This window comes from Parambassis ranga, chromosome 4 (assembly GCF_900634625.1).
Source record: "Parambassis ranga chromosome 4, fParRan2.1, whole genome shotgun sequence".
Lineage (NCBI taxonomy): Eukaryota > Metazoa > Chordata > Actinopteri > Ambassidae > Parambassis > Parambassis ranga.
This window is the reverse complement of record NC_041025.1, coordinates 9516635-9531539: the sequence shown is the minus strand read 5'-3', so window position 1 is coordinate 9531539 and position 14905 is coordinate 9516635. Positions and strand designations below refer to the sequence as shown.

Sequence of the window (14905 nt, the reverse complement as noted above, 5' to 3'; positions counted from 1 at the left end):
AGAGGTGAAGAGGAGGTGCAGAGGATGAGACAGCATGAGGTGAGTATTGCAGCCCATCCCTCTAATATGGATCCATCAGCAGCTGCAGCAGCAGCAGAGACTTTGACATGCAGCTCATGGAGGTTACTGAGGCTCTTTGAAACCTTTAGCACCAATCTGTGGCAATCTGCATCAAAACCTCACATTCGTCTCAGTCATTGCAGTCAATTCTGAAGACACTGACATATTTTTAGATTCTTCCTGAGGGTATCTGACATCTGACGTTCACTGCTAATAAACAGCCATAAATTCACCAAGAGGCATCTGTGTCCACCACTCTGTGCACCTCTCTGTATTGACACTCACGCCCACTTCATGGAGTGACCGTCCAGCTGTGCAGAGGTAACAAAGGCATTGTATGTCTCTTTATTCTTTATTTTTTACTTATCTGTGGCACGTGGACTGCAACCCTTTCACTGTCTCTCTGGACCGACTATAGCTATAATGTGAGCTGTTATAGCTTTCTGCAATAGACAGCTTTTTATTCCACCAACAAGTGTCTGAACACACACACACACACACACACAGCTTAAGGACTAGCCTTGAGAGACCATAACCTGACCCAGGCTGTAGAACAAACTGAGAATCCTTATGTTTGTGAGTTTTCTACAATATTAGGCTGCAGATGAGGATGCAGACAGCTGCAGACGCCATGGGCGCCTCGTTGTTTTATATAAGCAAAGTAGATCAGTGACTACATGAACAGCACGTTTCTTGTTCTATATTGCGTGTGCACAGTTTGTGGGTAGGCTAAAGCCCACACAGAGCCATGTGAGGGCAAAATTTACATCAAATGAAAACATGAACCATTAGCAGACCCCTGTGTACCCCGAGTTGTCAAGAGTCTAACATTCACATGTCAGTAATCCAGTAATAGTTAGGCTGCTGAAGGGACTGCTAAGTCTTTCGAAGGCAAAATGTCAGGTTGGGGGTGCATCAGCATCTGAGAGGGAGCAGATGAAACTCTTTGGCAAGGACACAAACTAACACAACAAGTCCGCGAGGATGTTTGACAGGTAGCAAGCAGTGGTTCTACTGTCTTTGTAAGGAAAATATGTGAACAAATGGCACATCTCACTGATTGTAATCACGTCTACAACTCGCCAGTAACTGCTGATTGGTCCACATGGCTTGTGTTTCAGCCATTCGTGTGAATTTGTGATCACAAATTTCATGAAAATCCAGCTGGAAAGAATGCCGTTGCTACTGCAACCCTCGGTGATGGAGGATCTGTCTGTGGTTTAATGCTGAAGTGCTCCATTTAAACATCTGCACACTCTATCATTCTAATAAAACTACTTCTGTTAGAAAAGAAATGTGTGTATGTGCAGACAAGAAAGACAAAAAAAAAATCAACATATACGTACCACCACCATGAGTGTAAAAATCCTGGAGGTTCCCCAAGCGTGATGTTCTTCTCCCATCGGATCTGCGAGGAAGAAGTGGGGTAGAGAGGAGTGGGGTTGAGGAGGGAAGACAGAGGAGGGGAATGAAAAATTAGACACCGCAGCATGTTTTATGCATACTGTAATCATTTTGCTCAACTGTCCTCCCAACTTTAGACTGACAGAGCGATAGTCGGACAGAAAAATAGGCCAACGAGAAGCACAGTGATCTGCAGTGCAGTGCGCAGTCTGTGGATAAGAAACTGTGACTGTCTTGAAGCAGCAGTCCTCTCTGCTGCCCTCACAAACCAGCAGAGCTCCTGCCTGTATCTGGACACCGAGATAAGATCCAGTGAGAGATAGCAGACCAACTGCCTGCTTCACACACTCCTACTGACATGACTCTACACACACAAACACATACACACAGATTGAGGATGCATACACAGTCTGAGAGATGATTCACCAAAGTCTGTGAGGACGGCATGACAGCAGCAGGATTTTTTTTCCTTACGTGCAGTGTGTATGGAAAAAAACTGAAGTTTCTATTAAAGTGTCTATTCTACATATTTCCCCTGTGCCGCTTATAATGATGTGATGTGCTGTATGTTGGTGTGGGCCTGTTGATTTAATGCTGCTAAAGAGCTGAGTGCTGCACTGTGCGGGAGAGCATAGAGTGGCAAAGTCCTCTTGGGGACAGAAGTGTATTGTGTGTATACTACAGACAGGTGTGTGTGTGTGTTTGTGTGTGCACGTGCACACCCCGCTCTCGCAGAAGGAGGAACAGAGGCTAATTGAAGCAGGAGAGTCCAGGTGATAGTGTTCTCATTAGATGAGCAGGTGTGTGTGTGACTTCAGCCTACCTGCGAGGATAGAAGTCCCTTATCTATTGAAACGTGTGTTTTTCTATATGTGTGTGTGTGTGTGAGGCCAAGAGATCTCAAAACAAAAACACACTAATCGCTTAAAAACACATCCACTGAAACGCTTAAGAATCAAACTAACAACACACACGTTGAAAAAAACACACCGAGACCAGCTGTGTCTAACAGAAGCCGACAAGTTCCTAGACAGCATGCAGCATGATGTCCTTTATTAAATAACACACTGTGGTGGTCAGACAATTATTAAAGCAGTCTTTCAGTTTTTCACTGGAAATTATTTCTGTTATGTCGAAACAAACAAAAGATATTTGTGTATTTGTATTTGTGTTTTCCTTAGGATACACATCTGTATTTCTTTCCCTGGATTTCTTTTTTCCATCAATCACTTCGCTCCTCACCTCTGAGACAGAGACTACCAGGCTGAAGTAACTCAGGTCTGTATGTTCACACAAATCTGATAATCAATCCTGATTTTTTTACATGGAGCCGTCCTTCATCAGTTTTTTTAAATCAGCTGTAATTCTTGTTAATAAAAACAGAAATTCATCTGAAGTTTAAACTTATTTGAAATGATATATATGCACTGTGAAGCCGTGATGATGTTGCAGTACATTAAGCTCACTTGCAGTAGGGCAAACACATTTAAGAGCAGCACATCTAAAAGAAAGAACATTGATTGTGGTTAACAGATTATTTCTCTTTGCAGCCTCGCTTCAAGTCCCTCAACACTTCAAATCTGACCAAACTACATGAAGAGGGACAAAGGTTAAAGGTCACACTGCTGTGTTTGCTCAGATGTATCCATTACAGTCAGTCTAAACCAAATACATCGACTCTGACTATTTAAGACAACAAAATAAAACCAAGACGGGCTAAAATAAACACAATCATTAAGCAATGAACTGTTGTAGGCGCTACCTCGAGACAACAGGCGTCGAATTGACTTAGCAGTCTTAGCATGCATGCCTTGTGGACATGTGGACTGTGTGTGCATTGTTTTAATCCCTGTCAGTGTAGATGTTGTTTTAATTCCTGTTTTATTGTGAATCTATGTTTGCATGCCTCTGGTTGCCTGCGACCCAGAACTTCACCCCTTTTCTGCAGCTCACCAACAACACTCAATCTCTGGGAGAAGATTCATCCACCAGGGCTCAGAAATCAGCAAAGCTCACGGCAGCCCAACTACTTAATCGCTCTGTGCTTCTCCCCATCTCCTGGTTGTGGGGCTGGCCCCCAGCAGCCCTGTCCACCCTGCCTGCCTGAACACCACGAGCAAAGGCAGTCAGTCCACAAGCAGACTGATACCTCCATGTTTCAGACGGCTGATGTTGGTGGATTTATAGCAACATCTACAAAATCATCCATCCTAAAAAGGTGCAGATCTATCAAGCTGACACATTTTCCTTTAACCAATGCTAAACTGCTAAATTGCCAATAAACATACTGATGACTGAAAAAGGGGGGTAATTAAAAGACATAAGAAGCATTTTGTATCAATTTACATATCATTTAAAATTTGATTGGAGGTACAAATGCTGAGGCTTATGGGTAGAAAATATCCACGTATATGCACAAAATGTCTTGACATACTCCACCCAGGCATTAACAGTGCACTGCGTGTTGTAAGACCTGTCAATGTACACACACCCAAGCACCTAAAGTAGCACGAGTGAGTACAGAAGAACATCACAATGAGGCACAGTGTAGCTGTTTACTGTGGCTAAAACTAATGGCTGTAGCTCCCACAGAACATAGAGTAGGTGCCAATAATCATCTCATTTTAAACTCTGTTCCTTTACTCTGAGTGTGTGTGTGTTCACTTCTTGTTCAAACTGTCAGGCTCACTAGTCTGTGTGTGTAACAGTAATTCTGTGTGGCACTATCCTGAGCTCATCTGATGAAATGACAGATAAATGATGTCAGTATTAAAGTTGAATAATATAGATCTGAATCTGCTTGCCATTATAGCCCTCTCAGTGTTGTGGAGTGTATTAAGTGCAGCTGAATAAAGCCTATGGGTAGGAGAGGTGTTCTCCTGGAGAAGGACACGGGACCATTAGCAGGAAGGATGTCCATTAAGGAAGAGGATGCAACACATTAGAGACCCTACCTCTCTGACAGTTCAGGGGTATAATATGAGGCTAATAAGTCTAGCAGACCTGGGACAAACAGTTAGGCTTCCAGTGGCTTCAAACACTGAAGGTACACTTGGTTTAACACAGGCTTAGCTTCTTAAATGTCAAAACAGAACACAAACAACAGCACGTGCTTACAGTATGTCATACTGCTCTAATTATACAGATTATGATTACAAATTAGAGCTAATAACAAAGGGCGGGTAATCACATTAAGCAGGCCAACTGACACCATGTTTACATTGTCCCAAATTAACAGTCAAAAGAACATTGTTGTTGTTGTTTAGCAGCTGGGTAAGACACAAGTCCTGGCTCATTAATACATTCTTATTTTCACAGCTTCATGGAAGCTAAACAGCTGCATGAACACAACGTTTAATGTGAATTCCATTCCTGAGCATACAATAGAAGGGGAATCACACTCATCCATTTACAACAGGAAGTCAAACCAAAGAACTTCTTACCTCTGACAGGAAGGTCTGTGCTGATTTCTGTGCGCCGACATGCAGCAAATACTCATACACATATAAAGCTAACCTGGAAAACAAAAAGAGAAAGAGAAGTCAGTGCTACTGCAAGATTGTTTCAAAGTTCAAAAACATGCTCATCCTTTTTATTTTACCCAGACTTTTTACAGCCCATTACCATTCGTCCAGCAATTGCACAATAATTGGCGGAAAACCACCACAGTCATTGGAGATGGAGCTCGGATAAGCCAGATTTTACAGTATGAAGATCATATAGACTGTGAAGGGGCTGTAAATGTGTGATGTAAAGCTATGCAGCTCTGAGCTAAAGAGCCTTGGTGGCACGCGGCCATATCCCTGTGGTTTTAAGATTTCTGCTGCTGAGGCACAGACACTGAAAACAAAACAGTGTTGACACTGAGAGAAACATGGGCAGAGATGAACTCTCATATATCACCGTACTGCTTGTTTGGTTCAAGGTGTTCAAGGCACCTTCACTCTTACAGAACAATAGTCTTTAATTACTACCTGCTTTTCAATAACTCACAGTAGTATCACATTTTTGTGAGAGCCAAACACTGCTGTGCACATACACAACAGTACAAGTTAGCCGCAGAGACATTTGACTGCACTAACAGAAGGAGAGAAGGTGAAGTGGATGGTAGCATTAACCAACAGGACACTAGGTCCTGTGTCTGGTACATGTCAAAAGTACACGGTGAGGTTTATAAAAAGATCAAAATGTGGGTTAAACAGAACACATGATGAAGAATAATTCATGTCCACAACAAGCTTCTCCACAGTTTTCCACAGATCTCTAAAGGTAAATAAAACAGTATAAACATTATTTACAAGAAAACTGAAATATAAAATTGAAAAGCTAAACTGTGTGCAAAAGTTGTTGTTACAACAATCCAACATGCTATGTTGTAATGAGTAAGACATGAAGAGGAGGAGGAGGAGGAGGCTGGTCTAAGCAAGGTTAATTCTTAGTCTCTACAAAGAAGCCTTTTACATACAAGGTGATGTGTCTTAAATCTTTTCAGACTCAACAATACTTTTTTTATTGTATTTACACTTTCTCCTTGAAATGGCCAAGCACATCTCAGCCTTTATTAATCACTCAAGGTCCCTCCATTAGCTCTCTGGGAGCTGCAGCCAATCACTGAGTGAGAGGTGGGTTACAGCCTGGACAGGCTGCCAGTCAATCATAAGTTTGACACATAAAAGACAAGATGACTGTTCTTGGTCGCGTTAACACCTAAGGGCAATTCAGCAGTTAAGTTAACCTGTATGCCCTTGGACTTTGAGAGGAAACTGAGCCCCTGCCAGCTCGAGCCGTTCTGTTGTGAGGAGTAATTACAGCATGTAATGGTAACATTTGGGTATGGTGACTTTGTTGTGTTAAATCTCTCAAACTGTGACCACTATTAAAACACACATGCTAACTTTTCAGCTGGTGAACGAAGCTTCAAATTTTAATGGTGTGATAGAGAAGGAGCACAGATGAGGGAAACAACATGTTTCTTTAAACATCCGATCTGATGCTTTACAAAGCACCTCCGACTCATTATGGGTCTGATCTATAAAATCAAAGCATCTCACTGATTCTCTTTCTCTCCACAGCTGACTCATACTTGTTATTTGTCACTGCCTTTGTCTTGTTTATGCTCATCCCAGAGTGACAAGAGGAGCTCCAGACTACCGCAGCTGGCCCAGACTTCAGCTTGAAGAACTACTTCACACTAACATCACCATCGTCGCAAAAACAAATCGAATACATTTGGAGTGCGACAACAAAAGAACATGCACACAGACACCTTGAACATTTCAGAACAACCTCTCTTCCAACACAAAGACGTAGCTAAATATTTTCACCAGAGGGCCTGGATACACACCCCAGCATGCCGTCATCTGTATGCAATCGTCCCCGCATCTGAAGTGAGGGAGCTACTGTGCTTTTGTGTATGCCGTGCAACTGTTTTTATGCTGATCACATGCATCAAGGCCAGAGCAGACACGAAGATATGATGTTTGGATTGATGCCGGATGATACTAAATGAATCAATAATGAGCCGGGCCAGAGTTGAACAACCTGATTCTCCATCTTCTCAAAGATATCTGAATTTCACCACAATGTCTGCATGTCTATCGCAGCTGGTCCAAACCAGTTACAACTAGTGTTAAACACTCACTACCATCACCTCATGTATGTCTCCTCCTTCACATACAACTGTATCAACACAGATAAATGACGGTGTAACCTATAGCCTGACTGTTATTTGTCCAGTGTTTAGTGGAAAGTACAGAAGGCCTGGTGGAAGTGAGTCACAAGTAGGACCAAACTGCTTGTTGTAAATGTTTAATATTGATCTCAGATGGAGCGGCTGCCCTGTATTGAAGTGAAAGTGATCAGTGTTGTGTTTAGGAACATGTCCATCATGTTTAATTACAAGTTGTCTGAGAACTTGTGTAACATATTGACTGCTCAGAGGCTCCTACTTGACTCAAGTATGGACATGGACAAGTGTACATATACTTAAAAAGACAATGTGATGTGCCCCCCCTGCACTAAAACTCCTTAGTTAGTTTTACATGAATGCACACAGGAGGGAGCAAAGCTATGTAAACCCCGGCTGTTTCAGTCAACACTAAATATGTAACTATTACTGGTGACACCAATACCTGACACAAGTGCACGGACTAAGTAGTTTGATTGATCCACTATGACTTTATTTAAAATCATTTAAACCAGAAAATAAAACAATTTCTCTTAGCCCAAAGTTGGCCAGAAAACAGATTTTTCTGACATAACATAACATAAATGAGCCTTTCCTCACAGTAACATCCAGCAGTGTCATTAAGTTATCACGTGCAGTGTATGTCCAGCTTACAGGAAGTCAGCTGGCTGTTCCAGTGAAAGTCACAACCGGTTTAACTGGAAAAGGACGCACGTAGTCAATTAAATACGAATCAGATGAGTGCGCCTGCTTTTCTCTTCTCCCACCACAGCCATAGGACACTCTTTAAACACTTAAAACTGCTAAAACAAGGGCAGGAATCAAGTCGCTAAGCATGGATGCAAGACTACATTGAAACAACATTTGTCATTTTTCTTAGTTTGGTTTCTTGAATCTGTCTGTACCAGTATCAAGAGTTCAAGGGGCATTTAAGTTTCCCAGGATTCCAGAGCATCCAAATCCAGGCCCTCCTCACAGCGAGAAATACTCAGCAGCAGGCGTCAGCTCCTATATAGCCAATCTGCACTGTACAGGATCGAACAGAGATTCCCAAGAGCACTGCGCCAATAAAATTTTCATGGCTGAGCCCGGTGTGATCTGAGGGGCTCTATGCCCTAGCGATGGGCACCTGCCCTGACTGCAATGCATTATTTAAAAACACTCATTCAATCCTGGCTTCAGGGGACACCTTTTGTTACTCTGTCAGAACCAGTAAGTGCAACTCGGTGAGGAGGAGAGGTTTTTTTTTGCGAGCTGACGAAGCTGAGCTTGTGGACGGACAGGTAGATAAAGAAGACATACAGGGGATGTACTGTACAATAACTGTGTCAGAGGGAAACTGAAGGTCAGGGCCTCAACTTCTTTTTTTTTCTCTGCAGATGCTACGACCTGAACCCTTTCCCTGTGACCCCTTCACTACATGTCATCCAGGAATAAAAGACAAGATGCTTACAAGACAAACCACAACCACACACAGCCCTCTGCACATCTCACATTTCCTCCTCTACAAATTCCACTCTCTCTGAAGGCAGTTGAAAATGTTGATGCGATTTACATGAAGTTGGGGATCAGTCTGAGTGGGAGGAGGAACGTTTGACCTGTGCTCTGACCGCTGACTGGACATTAAGTAAGTTCACATTAAAAGAGTCTCAAAGCCAAACAGTGCAGCAAACAATAGTAGGACTGTAATTTAAAAAGAAAAAAAGCTAAATCACCACTCCTGATTGTCCTTTCTTCTCCTAAACCTAGGCAAACTCATACTTAGTGTCCACACATCAAGGAGATCTCTCCCTACTGCCTCGTCGACAGGAAACACACCTGACATTTAGCCCCAGGCTGTCCCATCCAGCCTTCCCTTTCCATCGCTTGCCTCCAGAGACAAGGGCATCTCAGCTGAGTTTAGCCAGCTAAAGCACAGACAGTTAGCAAATTAACTTTCATGTCTCGGTTTCAATAATTCAGCAGGGAGAGAAGTGGCACGGTGAGGTAAGGTATGCAGGGAGGAAGTGATGGAGGATTAAAGCAGGGCCTGTTACTGCATCTGCTTTCATATACAATGTATGTCCATCAGAAAAGATGGATATCATGTATAATTTATATGCTCAGAAGTGTACAAGCAACACAAAACACAACGGAAATAAATAACACCTAACATGAAATATTTATAAACATCATATAGACAGTATGGATCTGACACTGTGATGGTGAAAGGATAGAGTGATGTATCACTTGAAAGTGAATGAGAGGCCGGGGTGAGACACCTGTGATACTGTCAGGCTGTTCCACTAAAGCCTATTCCCACCGCACACGCTGTTTATATTTGCTTTGTTATGGGAGTTCCTTTGTCAAAACAAATCAGCCTCAATGAGCATGTAAACATGAATGGTTTTAGCCATGGGTTAATCCACAGTGTCTCACACACACACACAGTACAGCCTGGCTCTGTAATGACAGATCCACCTGCAAACGTCCTCTGACCCCACACTTTGATTTTGAATTGAAAGAGGCCGAGGATACTATATTGACATAGCTGACATCACCAGAACTTTCTCTTCCTCTATTATAACATTAATGTGATACAAAAAAATACTCCAAACTTTAAAAACAAAATAGGTGTTATCTTTGGGAAAACACAAAATCCTGATCAATGTAGAGACAGATGTTTTCCTCTGTATGCTGATAAAAGACGTACACAGTCACTGTTGCCAAACTGATTAACGAGTTCAGACACGTAGCTTCAATATTTATACTGTCTCCTTTTATTTTAAGTGAGGAAACTAACAAATTTGTGCGGATGCACCAAAAGCAGCTGACGAAAGGCAGCATTAATTGACTGTTGACATATCTGAATGAAAGCACAGTCAGCCAAGGGGGTGCTGAGGGTAAATCAAGGGTTTCTTTACTCTTAGAGCAGTGTTTCTGCCTATGTCAGAGCGCAGCTCTTTATGCTTCCTTCAAAAGGCTAAAATGCAGATGGCAGAGCCATCTGTGTAGAATCAAAACCATGCATTCAGACCTGAAGATCCCTATTAAACCGCATGTAAATACATGGGAGGAGCCAGGGGGAGGAGCAGAGGATGTAAAGAAACCCCCGTTCAAAACAAACTGATTAACTTTACACTTGAAGTTCTTCACACAAAACAAATCCAGCAAATCCACACTCGAAATCACACAGAAACAGCACTGTAAACAAACAGAGTGTTCGAAAACAAATGCGGGGAGCAAAGATCCTTCGGAAACTAAGCACGGGCTTTTAAATGATGAGATGCTTGATCAAACTATTACATGTTTTAATGTGAATGGCACCTTTAATTAAGATGCTGGATCCTTCACTTTAAAGAGGTTGCACTTTCTCAAGAACGTGAATAATACAGTTGCTGTATTCCACCAGTCCAAATTAAAGGAATGAATTCAATTCATTTATTTGGGTTCAAGGACGTCAGTTCGATGTTATTATCGCTATCATTGTTTTCTGTTTACAAGATGTCTCATTACAATAATGCGTCTGGAGAAATTACACAGAAAACCCTTTAGTCCCGTCTCCTGTTCCTGTTACCTGTCAGAAAGACCAGCCGGCACCAAACCCACTTGTTTGGTGAGACCTTGGTCGTGCGGGAAACCCACACTGTACTTGTGAAATGTTTGTGTTGTGTTTGTTTTATGTTGAATTTCAGAACAAACAAGTTCGAGTCAAGCCTTGGTTTTCAAGGCTTTAAAGGGAAATTAGACAAACACACTGAACAGACAGCGTCACAAACAAAGAAGTGAGTCTGTTTAGTGGAACAGTTGCTGCAAATATCCACATACCAGAAAAAAACAGAGAGAAACCAGCTGCTTTCGCTGCTAAAGTTTTCAGAGTCATCCACCTGCTGTACACCAAGCTCAGCAGCACAGAACATACCTACACGTCAAGTTTAAACCTGGATATCATCTGACAAACACAACTACAGTTCAACAATAAACTCTGCAGCCTCCCTCTATTATTAAAGTAAATATTTTAGGAATACATGCAAAACCAGCCAGAACAACACAAGGAAGCAGCTGATCAGTTTATCAATACAAATTCCCGTCTATATAACTTCTTCCTTGTGGCAGCGAATGCTCTGCTGAACCTCACATGTCCGGCCCACACCCTTGTATTGTCTGATTGCTTTCAGCTGTACAAAGAAAACATTGCTCTGGACTAATTACTTTTTTTTTCTCTTGTCTCTATCTTCTCTTTCTCAACAAGTTCTGTGCATCCATCCCAACAGCAGGACAGCGCCACTACTGAACACTGAGTTAAACCAGGGGCACATTAGTGGCTGATATACATAACATTCATATTTTTAGTGTGATATTTTTCACTTATTTAACTGATGCGACTTGAGTGCAGCTGTGACACCAATCTGCGTGACAGCTTTAATAGGATACAAGTCCATCCGGGGCGCCCTTTTTTTTAATGTTTCATTGTCTGAATATGTAAAGAGTGGTATGAATATGTAAATATGAATATGAGCTAATTCAGTGATGCATTGAGGCAGCTGTTGTGAGCTCCACATTTACAAGGAAACATGTGTTGGCCCTGCGGGGCAGGTTAGGGTGACAAGACAGGTGAGGGGAGAGGGCAAGCGCCGTCCATTATGTGTGTGGACAATACACCTATAGGCCTGTCACACACACACAGGTTTAAAGAAGAGGATGTTTACTGTGAGCTCTGGGGGATATATGGATAAGAAATAAATGCAAATACTAATCAATTAATTCAGGATTTTTTTTATTTCACAAGCAGTCTAACCACAGAAGCATTCATCGTTTCCAGTTCTCTAAAGACTTGTATTTCTTATGAGTTAAATTATTAATCCTCCTCCTACACTATGATTTGAAATACATGCTGCCTCTGCACTGATTTCACTCCCAATAACACATGGAACATAATCCACGGTCCCTGAACAGGCAAGTGCAGCTAAAAAAAACTGTCTAAAGACACAGCATTTGAATAATATATTGCTTCCAGTGTGTTGTAAATAAAGTAAATGATGCACACACACAGGTGTAAGTGCAGCCTATAAGCTGGTGCCCTCATATGCAATATTAAAGCATCATATGCCGGTTCAAAGGTCAATCTGCCTGCTGTTCAGAAAACCACATGGGACTGTTTTCATTTAGGATTCACTCCTCCTGCCTCAAAACACACACAGAGCTGCTCAATTTTCCAATAAACTGATGTGAAATCAAACGCTTGTGCCACTAGAAGTGGTATTCGAGGAAGCTTACACTAAGCACATAAGCGAGCCGCATCTCTAGGAGGCTTAATCAATTGAATATGACATGGCAATGCATCAAAAAATACAAGGGAGTCTCTAAAGAAATTTTGTTTCTATTACAGATGTATGAGGCGCTGCGTAACAGCACAGCCTCTCAGGACCTGACAGTGTTTTTAGATTGGAATTGCGTCTCAGCAGGGATCCCTGCTCTCTCCTCCAAACACAGAGTGTTTAGTGCTTAAAAATAGCTAATGATGATAAAACACTGCTCTGATCCAAAGTGCTGAGATGCAAAGATGTCTTTGAACGCTCCTGTAATAAGACGTAAGGGCTGTGTGACACTGGAATAAAGAGCAGGCAATGAGAAGCAGCAGCAGTAACATTCACTCAGTCGGGGACATTTAAAAGTTACATTTTCTCCTTCAAACAAAAGGATGCATGAATGGAAAAAAAAAAAACAACAGGATTACGCACAGCTTCTCCAACATGTCCCCAAAATAACCACATCAGGATTCGTGTCTAATTTATCTGTTTGTGCAGTTAAATGGCAGCATGACTCTCCTCCATGAGAGTGCAAAAGTTTAGCACCGCTGTGTGCCTCCTGAATGGGACAAAACTTTTCCCTTCATCGCCAGGTTTCATTGCTTGCGCCCGGCTTTACGCTTCAAGCAAAAAACGATTCCTTGCTCTATTTTATCCACAAAACACACACACAGAATAATTCAACCATCCAGCAGCTTCATCTCTGAAAGTTCCGTCCGGGGAAAGGACCGAGCAGCAGCAGCAGCAGCCCCGGAAAGCCAGGAGCATGCTTTACGCATAATGAAATGTTTTAACAAAAATACGCTCCTTCAACTTTTACGCGCAACAGAAAACGTCTCCAAAAGATTGAACCAACTTAACGCAGGTCTGTTGCACAAACAAATCGTAAATGTCCTGTGCAAAAGTGCAAACAAAAGATACGATATTAAAAAAAATCCAAAGTTTAAGAGACGCACCTCTAAGGTGGTCGCAGGAGGAGGAGGAGGAGGAGGGCACCGCGCGCAGGAGCGCACTTTGGTACAGTACACTGCTTTTAAATTACAGTAGTGACTTTAGAAAGTTGTGCTTCCCTCCTCTGCCCCCTCGGCTGCATGATAAGCAGGTATAAACTCTTACATATAGCGCATAATTCACTTACTTTTCTCTCGCTTGGCTATCAGAAGGGACGACAGCTCCTTTACCTTTGGCGTACATGCTGAATTCTGTTTTAAGACTTTTGCCCCACTCAACACCTGTCAAAGAAAGCAGCCAGGAAAACGCTCCATCTCCATAGCTACCCCTTTAGTGTTTTTCCTCCCCCCCTTCTCCTCCCCCTCCTCCTCCTCCCTCCTCCCTCCTCCTCCTTCTCTCTCCTCTCCCTCCCTCTCTTTCTTTTTTTTTTACATCTCCAACATTGGCCACAAATCAGGCACAGTTTCTATTGGGGGGACTTGAAACCGTCCTCTGTTGGATTTTTTTTCCCTCCTCAGCCGCTGTTCCGCAGGCCTGCTCCTCCTCCCTCCACTGTGCTCACGGTGGGGGCTCCTTAAAGGGAAACACACACTTCTTGTTTACGGAGCTCAGAAACATGAGGAGGAAAGAGATGGAGAAAGGCATGCCGGGTACAGCCTCTGCTGTTTGGGCCACCTCCATTTGGGAGGTTACTTTCACCCCATAAGAAAGACATTCCGACAATTTTACTTGTAATTTTTTGTTGTCTAGTTTTTTTTTGTAAATTTGCCATATTTGTTGTGTTTAGTGCATTATGGCCACAGCACAACACAATCATCCCATCACATTAAAAATAGTCACATAATTTAATCAGCCATTTCATTCATTCAATTGTAAAGTTTGTTTTTTTTTCTTCTTCTTTTGTTTGCACAAAAACAGGCAAAACTTCAACGTGAAATTCATGAAACATGAAACATAATTCTAACTGAAATCCATCCATCCGATGTCCATCAGTGGACACAGAATATGCTGCCTTTGGATGCATTTACATACACAGCATGCGATGCGTCTCAGCTGTCAATGGGTGACACAGAGAGACAAACAAACATTCATGTTAACACTCATGTCTACGTCCAATTAAGAGCTCCCAATTAACATAACATGCACATCTTTGGAATGTGACAGGAAACCAAAGTTTCTGGTAAACCCATGCAGACATGAAGAGAAAGGCATTTACCCTCACATGACTTGTGAGTGTTAAATGTGATTGGATGAGACTGGGTTAGTGTACGGACCCGAGTGTCTATAAATGTGGTCCATCCAGGAGAGGCAATCGGTAAGTAAACGCTGCCCCCATGAGTCAATCCCACCAGCAACTTTAAATGAAGTCAAATAGCGCTCAAGGGTGTGGCTGCTTTAAATGACAGGTGGGTGGTGTCTCAGATTGCAAACTGCCTGCTCTCCTCAGCTCCACCTGTGCTCCAGCACTGCTCCCTATTTTAGAAGGGCCCCCAACAGGGTGATGGCTGAAAACCAG

General features: G+C 42.4%; 1 protein-coding gene across 3 annotated transcripts in view; it reads right to left on the bottom strand.

Annotated features, from left to right (window-relative positions):
- Positions 1 to 13723, bottom strand: part of ssbp4 (single stranded DNA binding protein 4) — a 73666-nt gene extending 59943 nt beyond the window's left edge. For all 3 annotated transcript variants that reach the window (XM_028404116.1, XM_028404114.1, XM_028404115.1), the window contains exons 1-3: positions 13577 to 13723; positions 4908 to 4980; positions 1407 to 1468 (exon numbers count right to left, since the gene is read on the bottom strand). In XM_028404116.1, coding sequence (XP_028259917.1) covers positions 1407 to 1468; positions 4908 to 4980; positions 13577 to 13632 — 191 coding nt within the window. In that variant the 5' untranslated portion in view covers positions 13633 to 13723. The remainder of the gene's footprint in view (positions 1 to 1406; positions 1469 to 4907; positions 4981 to 13576) is intronic.
- Between the last annotated feature and the right edge of the window lie 1182 nt (positions 13724 to 14905).